Source organism: Dipodomys merriami, unplaced genomic scaffold (genome assembly GCF_024711535.1).
Source record: "Dipodomys merriami isolate MVZ:Mamm:240054 unplaced genomic scaffold, mDipMer1.0.p SCAF_69, whole genome shotgun sequence".
Lineage (NCBI taxonomy): Eukaryota > Metazoa > Chordata > Mammalia > Rodentia > Heteromyidae > Dipodomys > Dipodomys merriami.
This window is the reverse complement of record NW_027206279.1, coordinates 5,169,995-5,181,575: the sequence shown is the minus strand read 5'-3', so window position 1 is coordinate 5,181,575 and position 11,581 is coordinate 5,169,995. Positions and strand designations below refer to the sequence as shown.

At 47.1% G+C, this 11,581-nt stretch overlaps 1 protein-coding gene across 1 annotated transcript in view; it reads right to left on the bottom strand.

Moving 5' to 3' along the window:
• Nucleotides 1-234: 234 nt before the first annotated feature.
• Nucleotides 235-11,581, bottom strand: part of Rtf1 (RTF1 homolog, Paf1/RNA polymerase II complex component) — a 40,742-nt gene continuing 29,395 nt past the window's right edge. Inside the window, exons 6-18 of the mRNA XM_070005844.1 lie at nucleotides 10,947-11,058; nucleotides 10,369-10,504; nucleotides 9,466-9,643; nucleotides 8,722-8,804; nucleotides 7,184-7,271; nucleotides 6,975-7,082; nucleotides 6,274-6,351; nucleotides 5,382-5,503; nucleotides 5,150-5,207; nucleotides 4,632-4,709; nucleotides 3,854-3,949; nucleotides 2,569-2,680; nucleotides 235-2,340 (exon numbers count right to left, since the gene is read on the bottom strand). Of these exons, the coding sequence (XP_069861945.1) occupies nucleotides 2,234-2,340; nucleotides 2,569-2,680; nucleotides 3,854-3,949; nucleotides 4,632-4,709; nucleotides 5,150-5,207; nucleotides 5,382-5,503; nucleotides 6,274-6,351; nucleotides 6,975-7,082; nucleotides 7,184-7,271; nucleotides 8,722-8,804; nucleotides 9,466-9,643; nucleotides 10,369-10,504; nucleotides 10,947-11,058 (1,356 nt within the window). The 3' untranslated portion in view covers nucleotides 235-2,233. The remainder of the gene's footprint in view (nucleotides 2,341-2,568; nucleotides 2,681-3,853; nucleotides 3,950-4,631; nucleotides 4,710-5,149; nucleotides 5,208-5,381; nucleotides 5,504-6,273; nucleotides 6,352-6,974; nucleotides 7,083-7,183; nucleotides 7,272-8,721; nucleotides 8,805-9,465; nucleotides 9,644-10,368; nucleotides 10,505-10,946; nucleotides 11,059-11,581) is intronic.

The following is an 11,581-nucleotide window of genomic DNA, read 5'->3' as shown; positions in this document are numbered from 1 at the left end:
GCCTGCCGGCAGGGCAATCTAGCATCCTCTACCTGGCCGAGACCCCAGCGCGGCAGAGAGTGCAGGCAGATGCCGGGCCTTGACCCCCTCACCAGACCGGAGACCGGGCTGGCCACGTTTGTCTTCTCTGGTTGGCTTTTCTCCCTGCCCTGTGCTATGGCTTCTGGGCGTGCAAGGGAGCAGCAGCGCCAGTGGGGGAAGGGCGGGCAGCAGTGGTAAAGTGCTACAGTGTGATGCAGTTTTAATAAAAATTTTATTACACAGCCATAATGTAATTGACACTTTTCCAAATCCAAATGATACTAAATACAGATCTACATCGTGGGTCAGAACGACTCCCACAAATCATATGGATTCTATGATTTTATGCCTTTTAAAACCAGAAGGAGAAAAAGGAGTCCAAGTTTGTTTGACATGATAGGAGAGGTTCCAGCAGCCCCGAGGCTCTGCCAGAGCCCCGGCGATATTTAACAGTCTGAGATTCCACATTTACACAATAGTCTATAAAGAGCTTTGGTCAATGGACTGTTCAAGTATATATGATTTTAATGAGTCCATCACCAGTCCTGTGCCCAACCCAGCTGGGTCCCAGCTACAACATAGCTGTGTTACAGTCATAGTTACCAATTTTACAGTCACAATAAAAACCATCCATTGCTGCTTCCTTAAGAGTAAAAAAAATGTAAACTAAGTTAAAGCAACACTGAGCTGTACTGAATCAGAAAGAGCTATCAGAGTTTGTTTTTATGTTTAAATACAACGGAACTCATGATTTCCCATCATCCCCCTTCCTTAAACGAAAGCAGAGCGGAGTAGAGCAGAGCTTCCTCTCCCTTCTGCGGAAGTCAGCGCTCAGCTGTTTCTTTAGCTTAGTTCTCGGTATATATAGTGAGTCGTACTTTGTTCTGGAAAGATTTGTTAAATGCCGCTTTTATTTACACTTGGAGCTTTACACCTGAGAACGATTATCAAGCAGTCAGCTGATCTCTTTCCAAGCATCTCATCATGACACACACACTTCTGCTGGCTTCACCCTCGTGCACAACACTATATGCTTACCATGGATATGCACACTCGGCTCATGCTGCTGACATTTGCAACCTAATCTGTTTGTTTGCTCTCCACATTCATGTTGAATGATCTTGAAAACAAAACAACATGTTATTCTTGCCAAAACATGAAAACAGGAGGAGGAGATGGGTATAACTGGGTGGGAACAAGACATACTATGTCCAGCCAGGAAGCTGCGCAGGAGATGCGCCAGACGCCTCTGCTGCCTCCCCTGGCACTGCCCTGGATCTCCCTCCCGCCTGCCAGGTCGCGGCTGAGGGCAGGGGAAGGAACCAGAAGGCTTTTTGTTGCCCCAGTGGGGAGGTGATGGGGGAAGGGGCAGAGAGGGAGTCACACAGCTACAGCAGCCAGGCCTGTTTAGTAAGAAGAGTCACATTTAATGAGTTTCTTTCTTGCAGTTTCAGATGCTCAAGTACAGCTGAAAAAAATCTGAAACAGCTATAGACCCATGACAGACTGATACAAAGAGTACTGCATTTTTAAAAAATGATAAAAAAATCCACACACACATCTACACGCACACACACACACACATACACACACACTCACTCTCAAATTAGACCCCCCCCCTCCCCACAAATGTACACTTTTTGGAAACTAAACTGGTTTTGAAAATGCCTCTTCCACAGAGAGGGAAAGAAGGGAGAGATAGGAAGGAGGGTTGCGGGTGCCTAATCTCCACTCCCTTGAAAGGGTCAGGTGCCAAATGGTCGATGGATGGGCCCACGGCAGTCTGGAGGGAGACTGTCCAGAGCTGCTGCTATTGCCACCAGGGGTCCAGCAAGAATCCCAGCTCCATGGTAATACTGAATGTGTGCAGAGTGGCCAATGAACTGTGCTGGTTAAAGAAAAACCAAAACCAGAAAACAAAACAAAACAAACAAACAAAAAAAAAAACAAAACCAAAACCGGCAAAACACAAATCTAAAGACCTGGAAAACCCGAGACAGCCCAGATCCACACTGGGTGGGGCCTAGGGGTTGGTGGAGACAAGGGAGGTCTATACAGAGAATGGTTTATATTACAGATGACTGGCAGTTCAGAGTCTCTTCCCAGTTCTACTGCTGCTCCAGCCCACAGGGGGCAAACCAAAGGAAAAGAGGAGAGGAGAGGTGGGACACCGGTGGGGCATGCAGGGTTGGAGGCAGCAGGCTGGGTGCGCTCAAATAAGCCCTCGTCGTTTTTTGTAGTCCTCTAAGTTCAGAGATCTCCGTGGAGCTCCATCCTTGGCTGGCGGGGCCTTGGAGGTGATGGCCAGAGCCTTGGACTCTGCGGGAAGGAAGAGCAGACTGGTGTATGAAGAGCCCAGCACACAGGAGAGAGCCTTTGCATCCTGACTGCAGTCTGCTCCATCTCGGAACACACCGGTGGCCTGTCTGACCCAGCCTCTACAGGCACTGGGGAGCAGACACCCAACTTCTTCCCTACGGTCAGGCCTCCTCACTGGCTGAGGGACGGGGATTCGTCTGGCACCCAGCTACCCCATGTCACACGTACCTGAGCTGGGAACCTGTAAATCAATCTTCACATCAAAATCATGGACTTTGAACAGGTCTTCTGAGAGGTCACTGGCTGACTTAGAATTCAAATCTTTGTCTTTTCCCTGGCCCTGCAATGAGAAAAGGAAAAGGTAAGAACATAAATGTAAGTACATTTCAAGCAGCAGCAGCCACTGGTGTCAAAGCCCTTGTTCAGGTTCATTAGATTTCCCTGTTAATGCTCTTTACATCTATTTTTATTTTTGGGGTCTGGTACTAGGCTTGAACTCAGGGCCTTGAGCTTGCTTGAGTTACGTAACTTATCCTGACTTTTTAAAATTAATTTTAGCCGGGCGCTGGTGGCTCACGTCTGTAATCCTAGCTACTCAGGAGGCTGAGATCTGAGGATCAAGGTTCAAAGCCAGCCTGGGCAGGAAAGTCCATGAGACTCTGATCTCTAATAAACCGCTAAGAAAACTGGAAGTGGCACTGTGGCTCAAGGGGTAGAGCACTTGCCTTGAGTTGAAGAGCTGAGGGACAGCACCCTGGACCAAAAAAAATTAATTTTAGGTTTTTGTTTTTTTTGGTTGGTCGTGGGACCTGAATGCTGGGCCTGGACGCTGTCCCTCAGCTCTTCAGTTCAAGGCTAGTGCTCTACCACTTGAGCCACGGCGCCACTTTCAGCTTTTTTCTGCTTATGTGGTGCTGAGGAATTGAACCCAGGGCCTCATGCAGGAGAGGCAAGCACTCTACCACTGAGCCACCTTCCCAGCCCTAAAATTAATTTTAAAATTAACTTTCAAAGTTACTTTTTTCTCTGCAGTGCTGGGGGAAACCCAGGGCTGTAACCATACCATGATAGCGGATTGCTACTAAGCTACATCCTCAGCTCTACGAGCTTTTCAGAGTCTTTCTCTTGGGAGGGAGGACAGGAGAGGCCACGTACAGGAGCCTTTTCAGAGTACAAAGTGAAACGGAGAAGGCAGGCTCGGGCCTGCCATGTGTGAGTAGGAAGGGTGGGCTTAAGACAGTTAGCCACCTTCTGATCTAAGATTTCAGGAATTCCCAGGACAGCTGGGGCTCCACAGGTAAAAACCTGAGGGAGAAAGTGGCTTTTAAATGGGCAGTTTCTCTCTGAATACCATGATCACAACCATCAACAGCTAGGGCACACAGAGGAAGGACTGCTAGGTAGAAGTCCATGTTCCTCCCTGTGGGAACATCAGGCTCTCGGCAGGTGAGGTGAGGTGATTTCAGGTCCTAGTCAGCATCCTCGCTGAGCAGCCAGGTGGGAAGGCACTTGCCTTGCTCATTTCCTTTGGAGCATCGGGTAACACTCCAGAGCCATATTTCGCATTGAGCTGGGCTAAGATGGCAGCTTGAACAGCTGGGTCTCTGGACTGAGAGAGAATTTAAGTTACTATAGAGATGTGAAACATCCAGAGTCCTGTTGCCAGACTCTTTCACATCTATTGCCTCCAACATCACAAGCACCACTGTGGACCCATTACCAAGTCTGCAGAGTATTCAAAGGCAGTAGATACGTCAATCAAAGGCTTCAAAACTAACCCCAGCCCACCCAAGTCCACGCAACAGAACATGCTATGAGCTCAGCATCTCTGGAGTGGGATCCAAACTCCAAAATGCTCCTAATTCCAAAAACAGCATGGTGCTACGAGTAAAAACTGCACATCTGACGTTATGTGTAGCCAAATGCAGACCCACTAAAAATACGTTGCATATAATGTGAAACATAAATGAACCTCGTCCCAAGCCACCTCCCTACACATTTGTGAATGTTCCCAAATTTCCTAAGCTCCGCAACCCTTCTGGTTCTCCTCAGCATTTTGGATGCTGTGCTGAAGTCTTCTGCACCCACCCCGGTGCAGAGTTTCACTAACCCATGCCAGGTTCTGACTACCCGTATGCCCTCTACCAAGATAAAAAAGGAAGTATATAAATGCAAGCAAATCCCAGCTAGGAAAACATTATTTTTAACTTCATTATTAGTTCCTTAATGGGATTCATTTCATGTCCTAGAATCTCGGTTCCCAACTAGAGACATCCTCTCTGGGCACTCACATTGGAAACGATGGTGGGCTTACACTGCCGCCTGGTGAAGGGATCCATCTGCTGGTTTTTCATGTTGTGACTTTCAGCCTGGAACAGAGTGTGCATTTGTCTGAGGCTTACATACAAATAATGTATTTTAAAAGGACCGAGAGAAATCAAATCCTTCTCCCTCGAGAAGATCGGAGTAGAGGCTCAGGGTACAGGACTTGGCCTAGCATGCATGAGGCCCCAGGGTTTAATCCCTGGCACTGCAAAGCAAAACAAAACACCAAAGCACACAGGGTAGATGGGGATAACAACTAAAAATGAGAAACTGAGAGCCATGGAGGAAGGGTAAGACCCTATGTGTCCATTTCATTTCATGAACAAATCATACAAGGTTTGTGTGATAGAAACACTGCATGCCCGCTAAGTGCATGTTGATCGCAGTAAATGGGAAGAAGAACTCGGGCAACATGCAGAAAAGATTTCCTACCATTACATTATGTTTGCTTCAGGGATCCAGATGAAGTTGTTGTCTTACTCACCACAAGGGCCTTCTCAGACTCCACAATGTTCCACTCCCGGTTCCGCTGGTTGATGTAGCTGTGGGTGAGTAAGAGGGATGAGTCAGAATGCTGGGTTGTGAGAGGAGGGATGGGCCATGGAGCCCTAACCACAGAGATCTGTGCAGTCTGGGCAGCAGTGTGTACAAGGCTACAGGTGGCCGGACCGCTGAGGCCAAGGTCCCTGGGCCCCCAAACAGGCGTGGTAACACACCTGATAGCAGATATGTTCTTGGTCCGCTGGCGGTCCAGGGCCTCTGCGCGCTCCTCCAGCTCGTTGAGCTGGTCTTGGATTTGTTTGGCCTTGTCCTGATCCCCGAGGTCCTCAGCCATGGCCTGCATCCAGAGAGACACGAGAGCTCTTGGGATGTGGAGGAACAGTGACACATGGATAAACTTTCGCCCAGTGACCTGGCTGTGGGCCCTGAAACCCAGGCCCCCAGGGCTAAGATGCTCTAACCTAATGAGAGTCCCCTCACCCACTGGCAAGGAGAACAGGGCTCTACCCCAGGTGGGCTGGACAAGGTCAATGGGTATGTGACAAGGCTGACTACGACTCCAGACTCTTCTTACTACATGTCAAACTCCGTACTGGGAAGTACGGAGAACACAATAAACGAGATCAATTTCAATTTATACAGAAGTAAATGGCCAAGGAATGAATGCTACTTGGACATGTTAAGAATGCTTTGTATTGCTTAGAATTAGCCAAGAATCTTCTCCCAATCCTGCCGGCACAAACTTTTTTTTCTTTTTCCTCTTTTTTTTTTGTGTGTGTGAAAATACCATACAGAGCACAAACTTTTTTTGTTGGTCATGGGGCTTGAACTCTGGGCCTGGGCGTTTGCTGTCCCTCAGCTCTTCAGCTCAAGGCAAGTGCTCTACCACTTGAGTCACAGTGCCACTTGCAGTTCTCTGGTGATTTACTGGAGTTAAGTTTCATGGATTTTCCTGCCCAGGCTGGCCTTGAACCATGATCCTCAGATCTCAGCCTCCTGAGTAGCTAGGATTATAGGAGTGAACCACCTGCACCTGGCCTGGACAGGCCAGCTTTTGATTCCCTATTCCCTAACAGAAGAGGCAAAGAGGCAAGAACAGGTCCTTACTTTTTCCTTTAGCAGCTGAGTCTTCTTCATCGCATAGTTGGGTGGAGCTTTCCTGAATCTTTCTTTTTCTTTTACAATCTGCACCAGAGAGAACAGAGAGGAGATACCAGCAGTGAGGCATTCCCACACCATTTCTGTGGACAGGTTAAGCGAGCCCATTTTGGAGGCAGGCTGCTAGGTTAAAGGAGCCTGATCTTCCTAGAGCACTGTTGTGCCCCAGAGAGCAAGTGAGTTTATTCCAAGGGGTATCAAGCTGCTTCCCGCAGGCCCTTCTGGGACATTTTGAAGGAGCAAACAACAATACACAGCAGCAGCCTCAGGCCTGGCACTACGAGGCTAGCACTATCCAAGAGGACACAGATCAAAGGATTTGTATCAAAGGGTTTTGCAGAAAGCTCTAGAAGGACCAAACCTAGGTGAACATACATCCCTAAAGCCTGAATGCACTTGAGTTGATGTCTCATCTGCAGATGAGAATGTCCAAAAGCCTGTTTATAGTTAATGCAATACTAGGATTTGCTCATCTTCATGCATAGTAAAAATGTCAAGATAGAGGGTAAGAAAAGTCATGAAAGTCTCTCTTTTCGGTTGGGTGTAGGGCTTGAACTCTAGGCTTGGGCACTGTCCCTGTGCTCTTCAGCTCAAGGCTTATGAAGAAGGTTCTTAGTGAACCTCCAGGCTCTAGGGTTCAGGCTTCTTACCTCTTCAATGTCCTGATCATTGAATTTATAATTGAGAGCTTCTTTAATAGATAACTCCTTCTTATTAATTTCATCTAGAGTGGGCAACTGCATGCCAGCAGAGAACATCTGGAGCAAAAAACAGTGAAGCAGTTATTAGTAAGATATTTAGGAAACAGACTTGCTGCTCTGGAACAGCTGCTGGGGGGGGGGGGTCTCCAGCTACTTACCGCTTCTTTCCACTTCATGAACTCACTTTCGGTGAACTCTTGGTTTGAGACAAACTCTAGGCGGAACACTCGCTGGTCATTGCCATGCCTGCATGAAAAAGACAAGTGTCTCCAAGAATGTGCTTGTCAACTGCAGCCATAGCGTGGTATGCACTACCCACCTCCACCTTTGTGCTTCTCAGCCCCTGGAAATCATCTAGACTTATACATCCTTGAAGGCTAAAGTACCAACCTTCAAGAGCTAAACAAAGATCAACCAAGTCAAACTCTGGAGTATCAATCTGACACAATAAACTTCCCAGGATTTTTGTTTTGCTATTACCAGAGCTTGAATTCAGGGCCCAGTGCTTGTATGGTTTGCTTGCTTGGCTGGTACTCTATCACTTGAACCATGCCCCCAGTCTGCTTTTTGCTGGTTATTTTGGACATGAAGTCCAGTAGATTTTTCTGTCTAAGGTTGGCTTAGTAAACGTGATCCTCTAGATCTTACCCTCCTGAGTAGCTACAGTTATAGGCACAAGCCACTAGCCTTTTACAATCTCATTTGATCAGCCATTACTTATGCGAACTATAGAACTTTTGTTCATTGTTTTGTTTTTGGCAGTACAGGAAATTGAACTGTGGGCCTTGAGCTTGCTCTGCAGGAACCTTACCACTTGAGCCACACCTCCAGTCCCTCCTAGGGTGTTTTAAGCGGCAGCCAGGCCAGAGCTGACAAGGCTAACAGGGAATCAGATGAAGTTGGGCAGTGCTTCAGAGTTACTTTACAGTCAAATCCCCGCAGCCAATCTGTGCTATGCAGCATCATGTGATGACTCCAATGACACACTGAGTCTGTTCCCTCCAGGGGAGAGCAGGGTCTTTCTACTGACCACTGTCTTGGCGAAGTTAAGGGACTCAGTGCCATTCTCTTAGTGACTCTCTAGCCACTCTAGCCCAGGTGTATCTTTTAAAACAAACCAGGGGAGATGATGGGGAAGGGAGAAAGGAGGGAAATGGAAAGTCCATGGTGATCAAATTAGGCCAGGGTTCAGCCATGGCTATTACCTGCATTGGCAGTGTGATCCTGGTAAACTAGGTCTACTCCTTCCTATATGGGGTCTTTAGAATTCTCAGGCTCCAAGAGGGCAGGGATTTGTGTATGTCTGTTTTGTTCTCTCCTTTATCCTGATGTCTAGAACAGTGCCTGGCACATAGTAGACATGCAGTGAGTATCTGTAGAGTGAATGACACTTCCATTTTACTGAAGTGGAAACTAAGTCAGGAAAGGTGCCCTGACTTCACCGATGCAGTTAGTGAGGTGAGAGGGCTGGGGCCAGAAGCCAGGCTCTGATCATGCTCACAAGCCAGGCCTGCAGGGCTCTGGCAGAAGGGTCCTTCTCTGTGTCCTACCACTTCATCGCCCTTCGCGCCCCATGGGGGAGAGCAACTTTCCCACAGGCTGGCAGAACACAAGCCTCCCTCCGCGGTGCCCGCGGGGACCGCCAGTGCTGCGTGCCACAAGAAATCACATCGGAGTCACAGGTAGTGCCTCTCACCGCAGCTGCAGCCCTTTGTTTGTTCTGGTGCCACCAAGCTGGTAAACTTTGGCAGTTTCCACCACACCTGTGATCTCAGCCACCTAGGGAAAAGACAGACAGGAGTCAAAAACACACTACTCCGGTTCTCTGCACCACTCCTATCTGTTCTCCACCTGAACACAGAGTAGCCCTGCGCCGTAGAGCCCCAGCATGTTTCTGGTTTGGAATTCACATGGCCAAGAACAGGAAGCCTTGTGCCCATGGTAATAGAGAGAAGAAGTTATCTGGCACTTCAGGCTTGTGCCACTGAACCTAGCTCCAGAAGCCAATTGTACGTTGTTTTTGGAGACAAGGTCTTGCTCTGTAACCGTGGAATCAAAACTCAATCCTCACGCCTCAGCCTCTTAAGTGCTGGGATTACAGGACTGTATCACAAGTGCAACCAACAATCTGAACAACGATTTTCTTCTTTTCTTTAATAAATTGATAGCCTGAGGTAGTTGTAACAGGAAAAAATGTTGGCTAACATAGTTACGTGGTGGCAGAAGAGTAACCAATTTGTTCAGTAGCCCAACTCCTAGTAAGGGAAGCGTATATACATATATCTATCTATCTATCTATCTATCTATCTATATATATATATCTGGGGTTTGAACTTGAGGCCTTACACTGGCTAGGAAGGCATTCCACCATTTGAGCAACACCCCCAATCTGGGAATCATTACTCTTAAAACATGGACAAGTGCTGAAGGAAATACCAACCCGGTAAACTGGTTTGCTGTTGTGGTTTCCAATGCCAATCCGAACAAAACATCCTGTGACAGTTTTTGCAAAGAAGGGCATGTGACACCAACGCTCTAGCTTATGCCGTGACAACCGAACCCGATTCAGTTCCTCAGGTAGGGAGACTGGTTGTGATTTTGGAGGGATCTCTTCTTTCCTGTGAGGAACCCAGGGGCAATAGAAGTATCTATCAGCAAAACTGAGAACAGAGGGGTGAATACCTAACCCTAGGTACGGGTGATTAAGAGGAGAAAACAAACACCAGGAAAATAGCATGCTTCCTGTAACCATTACTGTGATGCGTCTTAACTAAGTCTTCACCCCCGGTAAGAAAATAGGTGGCTGCAGGCATGGCTCAAGAGCTAGAGCTCCTACCTAATAAACACAAAGCCTTGAGTTCAAACCCAGCACCATCAAAAAATTACAAAAAAAAAAAAAAAATTCAGATTTTGGGGCTGGGAGTGTGGCTTGGTAGAGTGCTCGCCTGCATGCATGAAGCCCTGGGTTAGATTCATCGGTACCACATACACAGAAATAGCCAGAAGTGGCGCTGTGGCAGCTCAAGTGGTAGAGTGCTAGTCTTGAGGAAAAGAGGCTCAGTGGCAGTGCCCAGGCCCTGAGTTCAAGCCCCAGGACTGGCAAAAGAAAAGCAAGTGGGTGGAAGCCACAGGGCACCTGTGAGCCAGGCCTGGGTGAAACGTCAGCGAGCTGGCCAGGAACCCCAGGCAGAACAAACAGATGTGTTGGAAGCTGAGGTCAGTAGGCCAGGGGACTGAAGCAAAGCAAGTGCAGGGTCCAAACAGGCTTGCTCTGAGAACTACACCAAGTTAGTCTGCAAAGAACCACCTCTCCTGCCTTCAAGAGCACAAGGACGCAACTCACTCTTCTTCTTCGTCAGATGAGGATGTTCGGGAGGAACGGTCTGACTTTTCGCTGGACTTGTCGTCCTCTTCCTCCTCCTCATCGTCGGAGTACACTTCACTGGTTTTTAATGGCTGTTTCTTGGCGAGGAGCTCAGCTAGAAAGAAGGGAACAATTTTTACTCACAATAACACACTGAATGATCTTTCATGTTCATGGGAGAGGACTCAAATGGGTAGTGTCTTCCCTAGACAGGCTGTAGTAACCAGGGTTCTTGTGAATTAAGAGAGTTAAAATCATACAGGTGCCAAGAAAGAAAGAAACAAAACAAAAAACCTAAAAAGCCTTTTATGTATAAGAGACATATGCTGAAATACTTGTAGCTGAAATACAGTGATGTTGGGATTTACTTAAAAATTATCTAATTAGAGAAGGGGAGTAGGGATTGAGCAAGAATGGCCAGTAGACTGTATATAGTAGGATCACTGAGGATAATTATGCTACTCTCAGCATATGTTTGGAATATAATAAACAGTCATAAAGGGGTAATAAAAGTGGCAGCAGGAAATCAAAGTGACCACTACATTTCCCACACTTACCTGTTCTGTTCTTCCGTTTTTCTCGCTCTGCCTTCAGCTCCTCCATGGCTTGAGATTTCTTATCTAGTTTCTCATCCCTCTTGGAACGTCGTTCCTTGTTGTGGGATGTTACCTGGAAGGGAAGGATACATAAGGTGGCTGTTGGTAAGATTCTCTGTACTTAACTTGTACAGGGAACACAGCATCCTCTTGTGGACAAAGAGAACAGAGCAGCAAAAGCATCCAAGTTTATCTGCTTAATACACAAGTTGGAGAATTTCATAATTAATGGCTGGGCACTGGCAGTTCACACCTGTAACTCTAGCTACTCAGAAGGCTGAGATCTGAGGGTTATGATTCAAAGTCAGCCAGGACAAGAAAGTCCATGAGACGCTTATCTCCAACCAACCACCAAGAAAGCTGGACATAGAGCTGTGGCTTAAGTGGTAGAGAACTAGCTTTGAGCAAAAAAACAAAACAAAACAAAACAAAACAAAACAAAACAAAAAACCCCCAGTGACAGTGCCCAAGTCCTGAGTTCAAGCCCCAGGAAAAGCATAGAAAAAAAATTACACAAATAAAATTGTTCTATAAGAATAGCCTAGATTATGACCTAGGACTTGTTGATATGTCATCATGAACAGAGATGACTAATT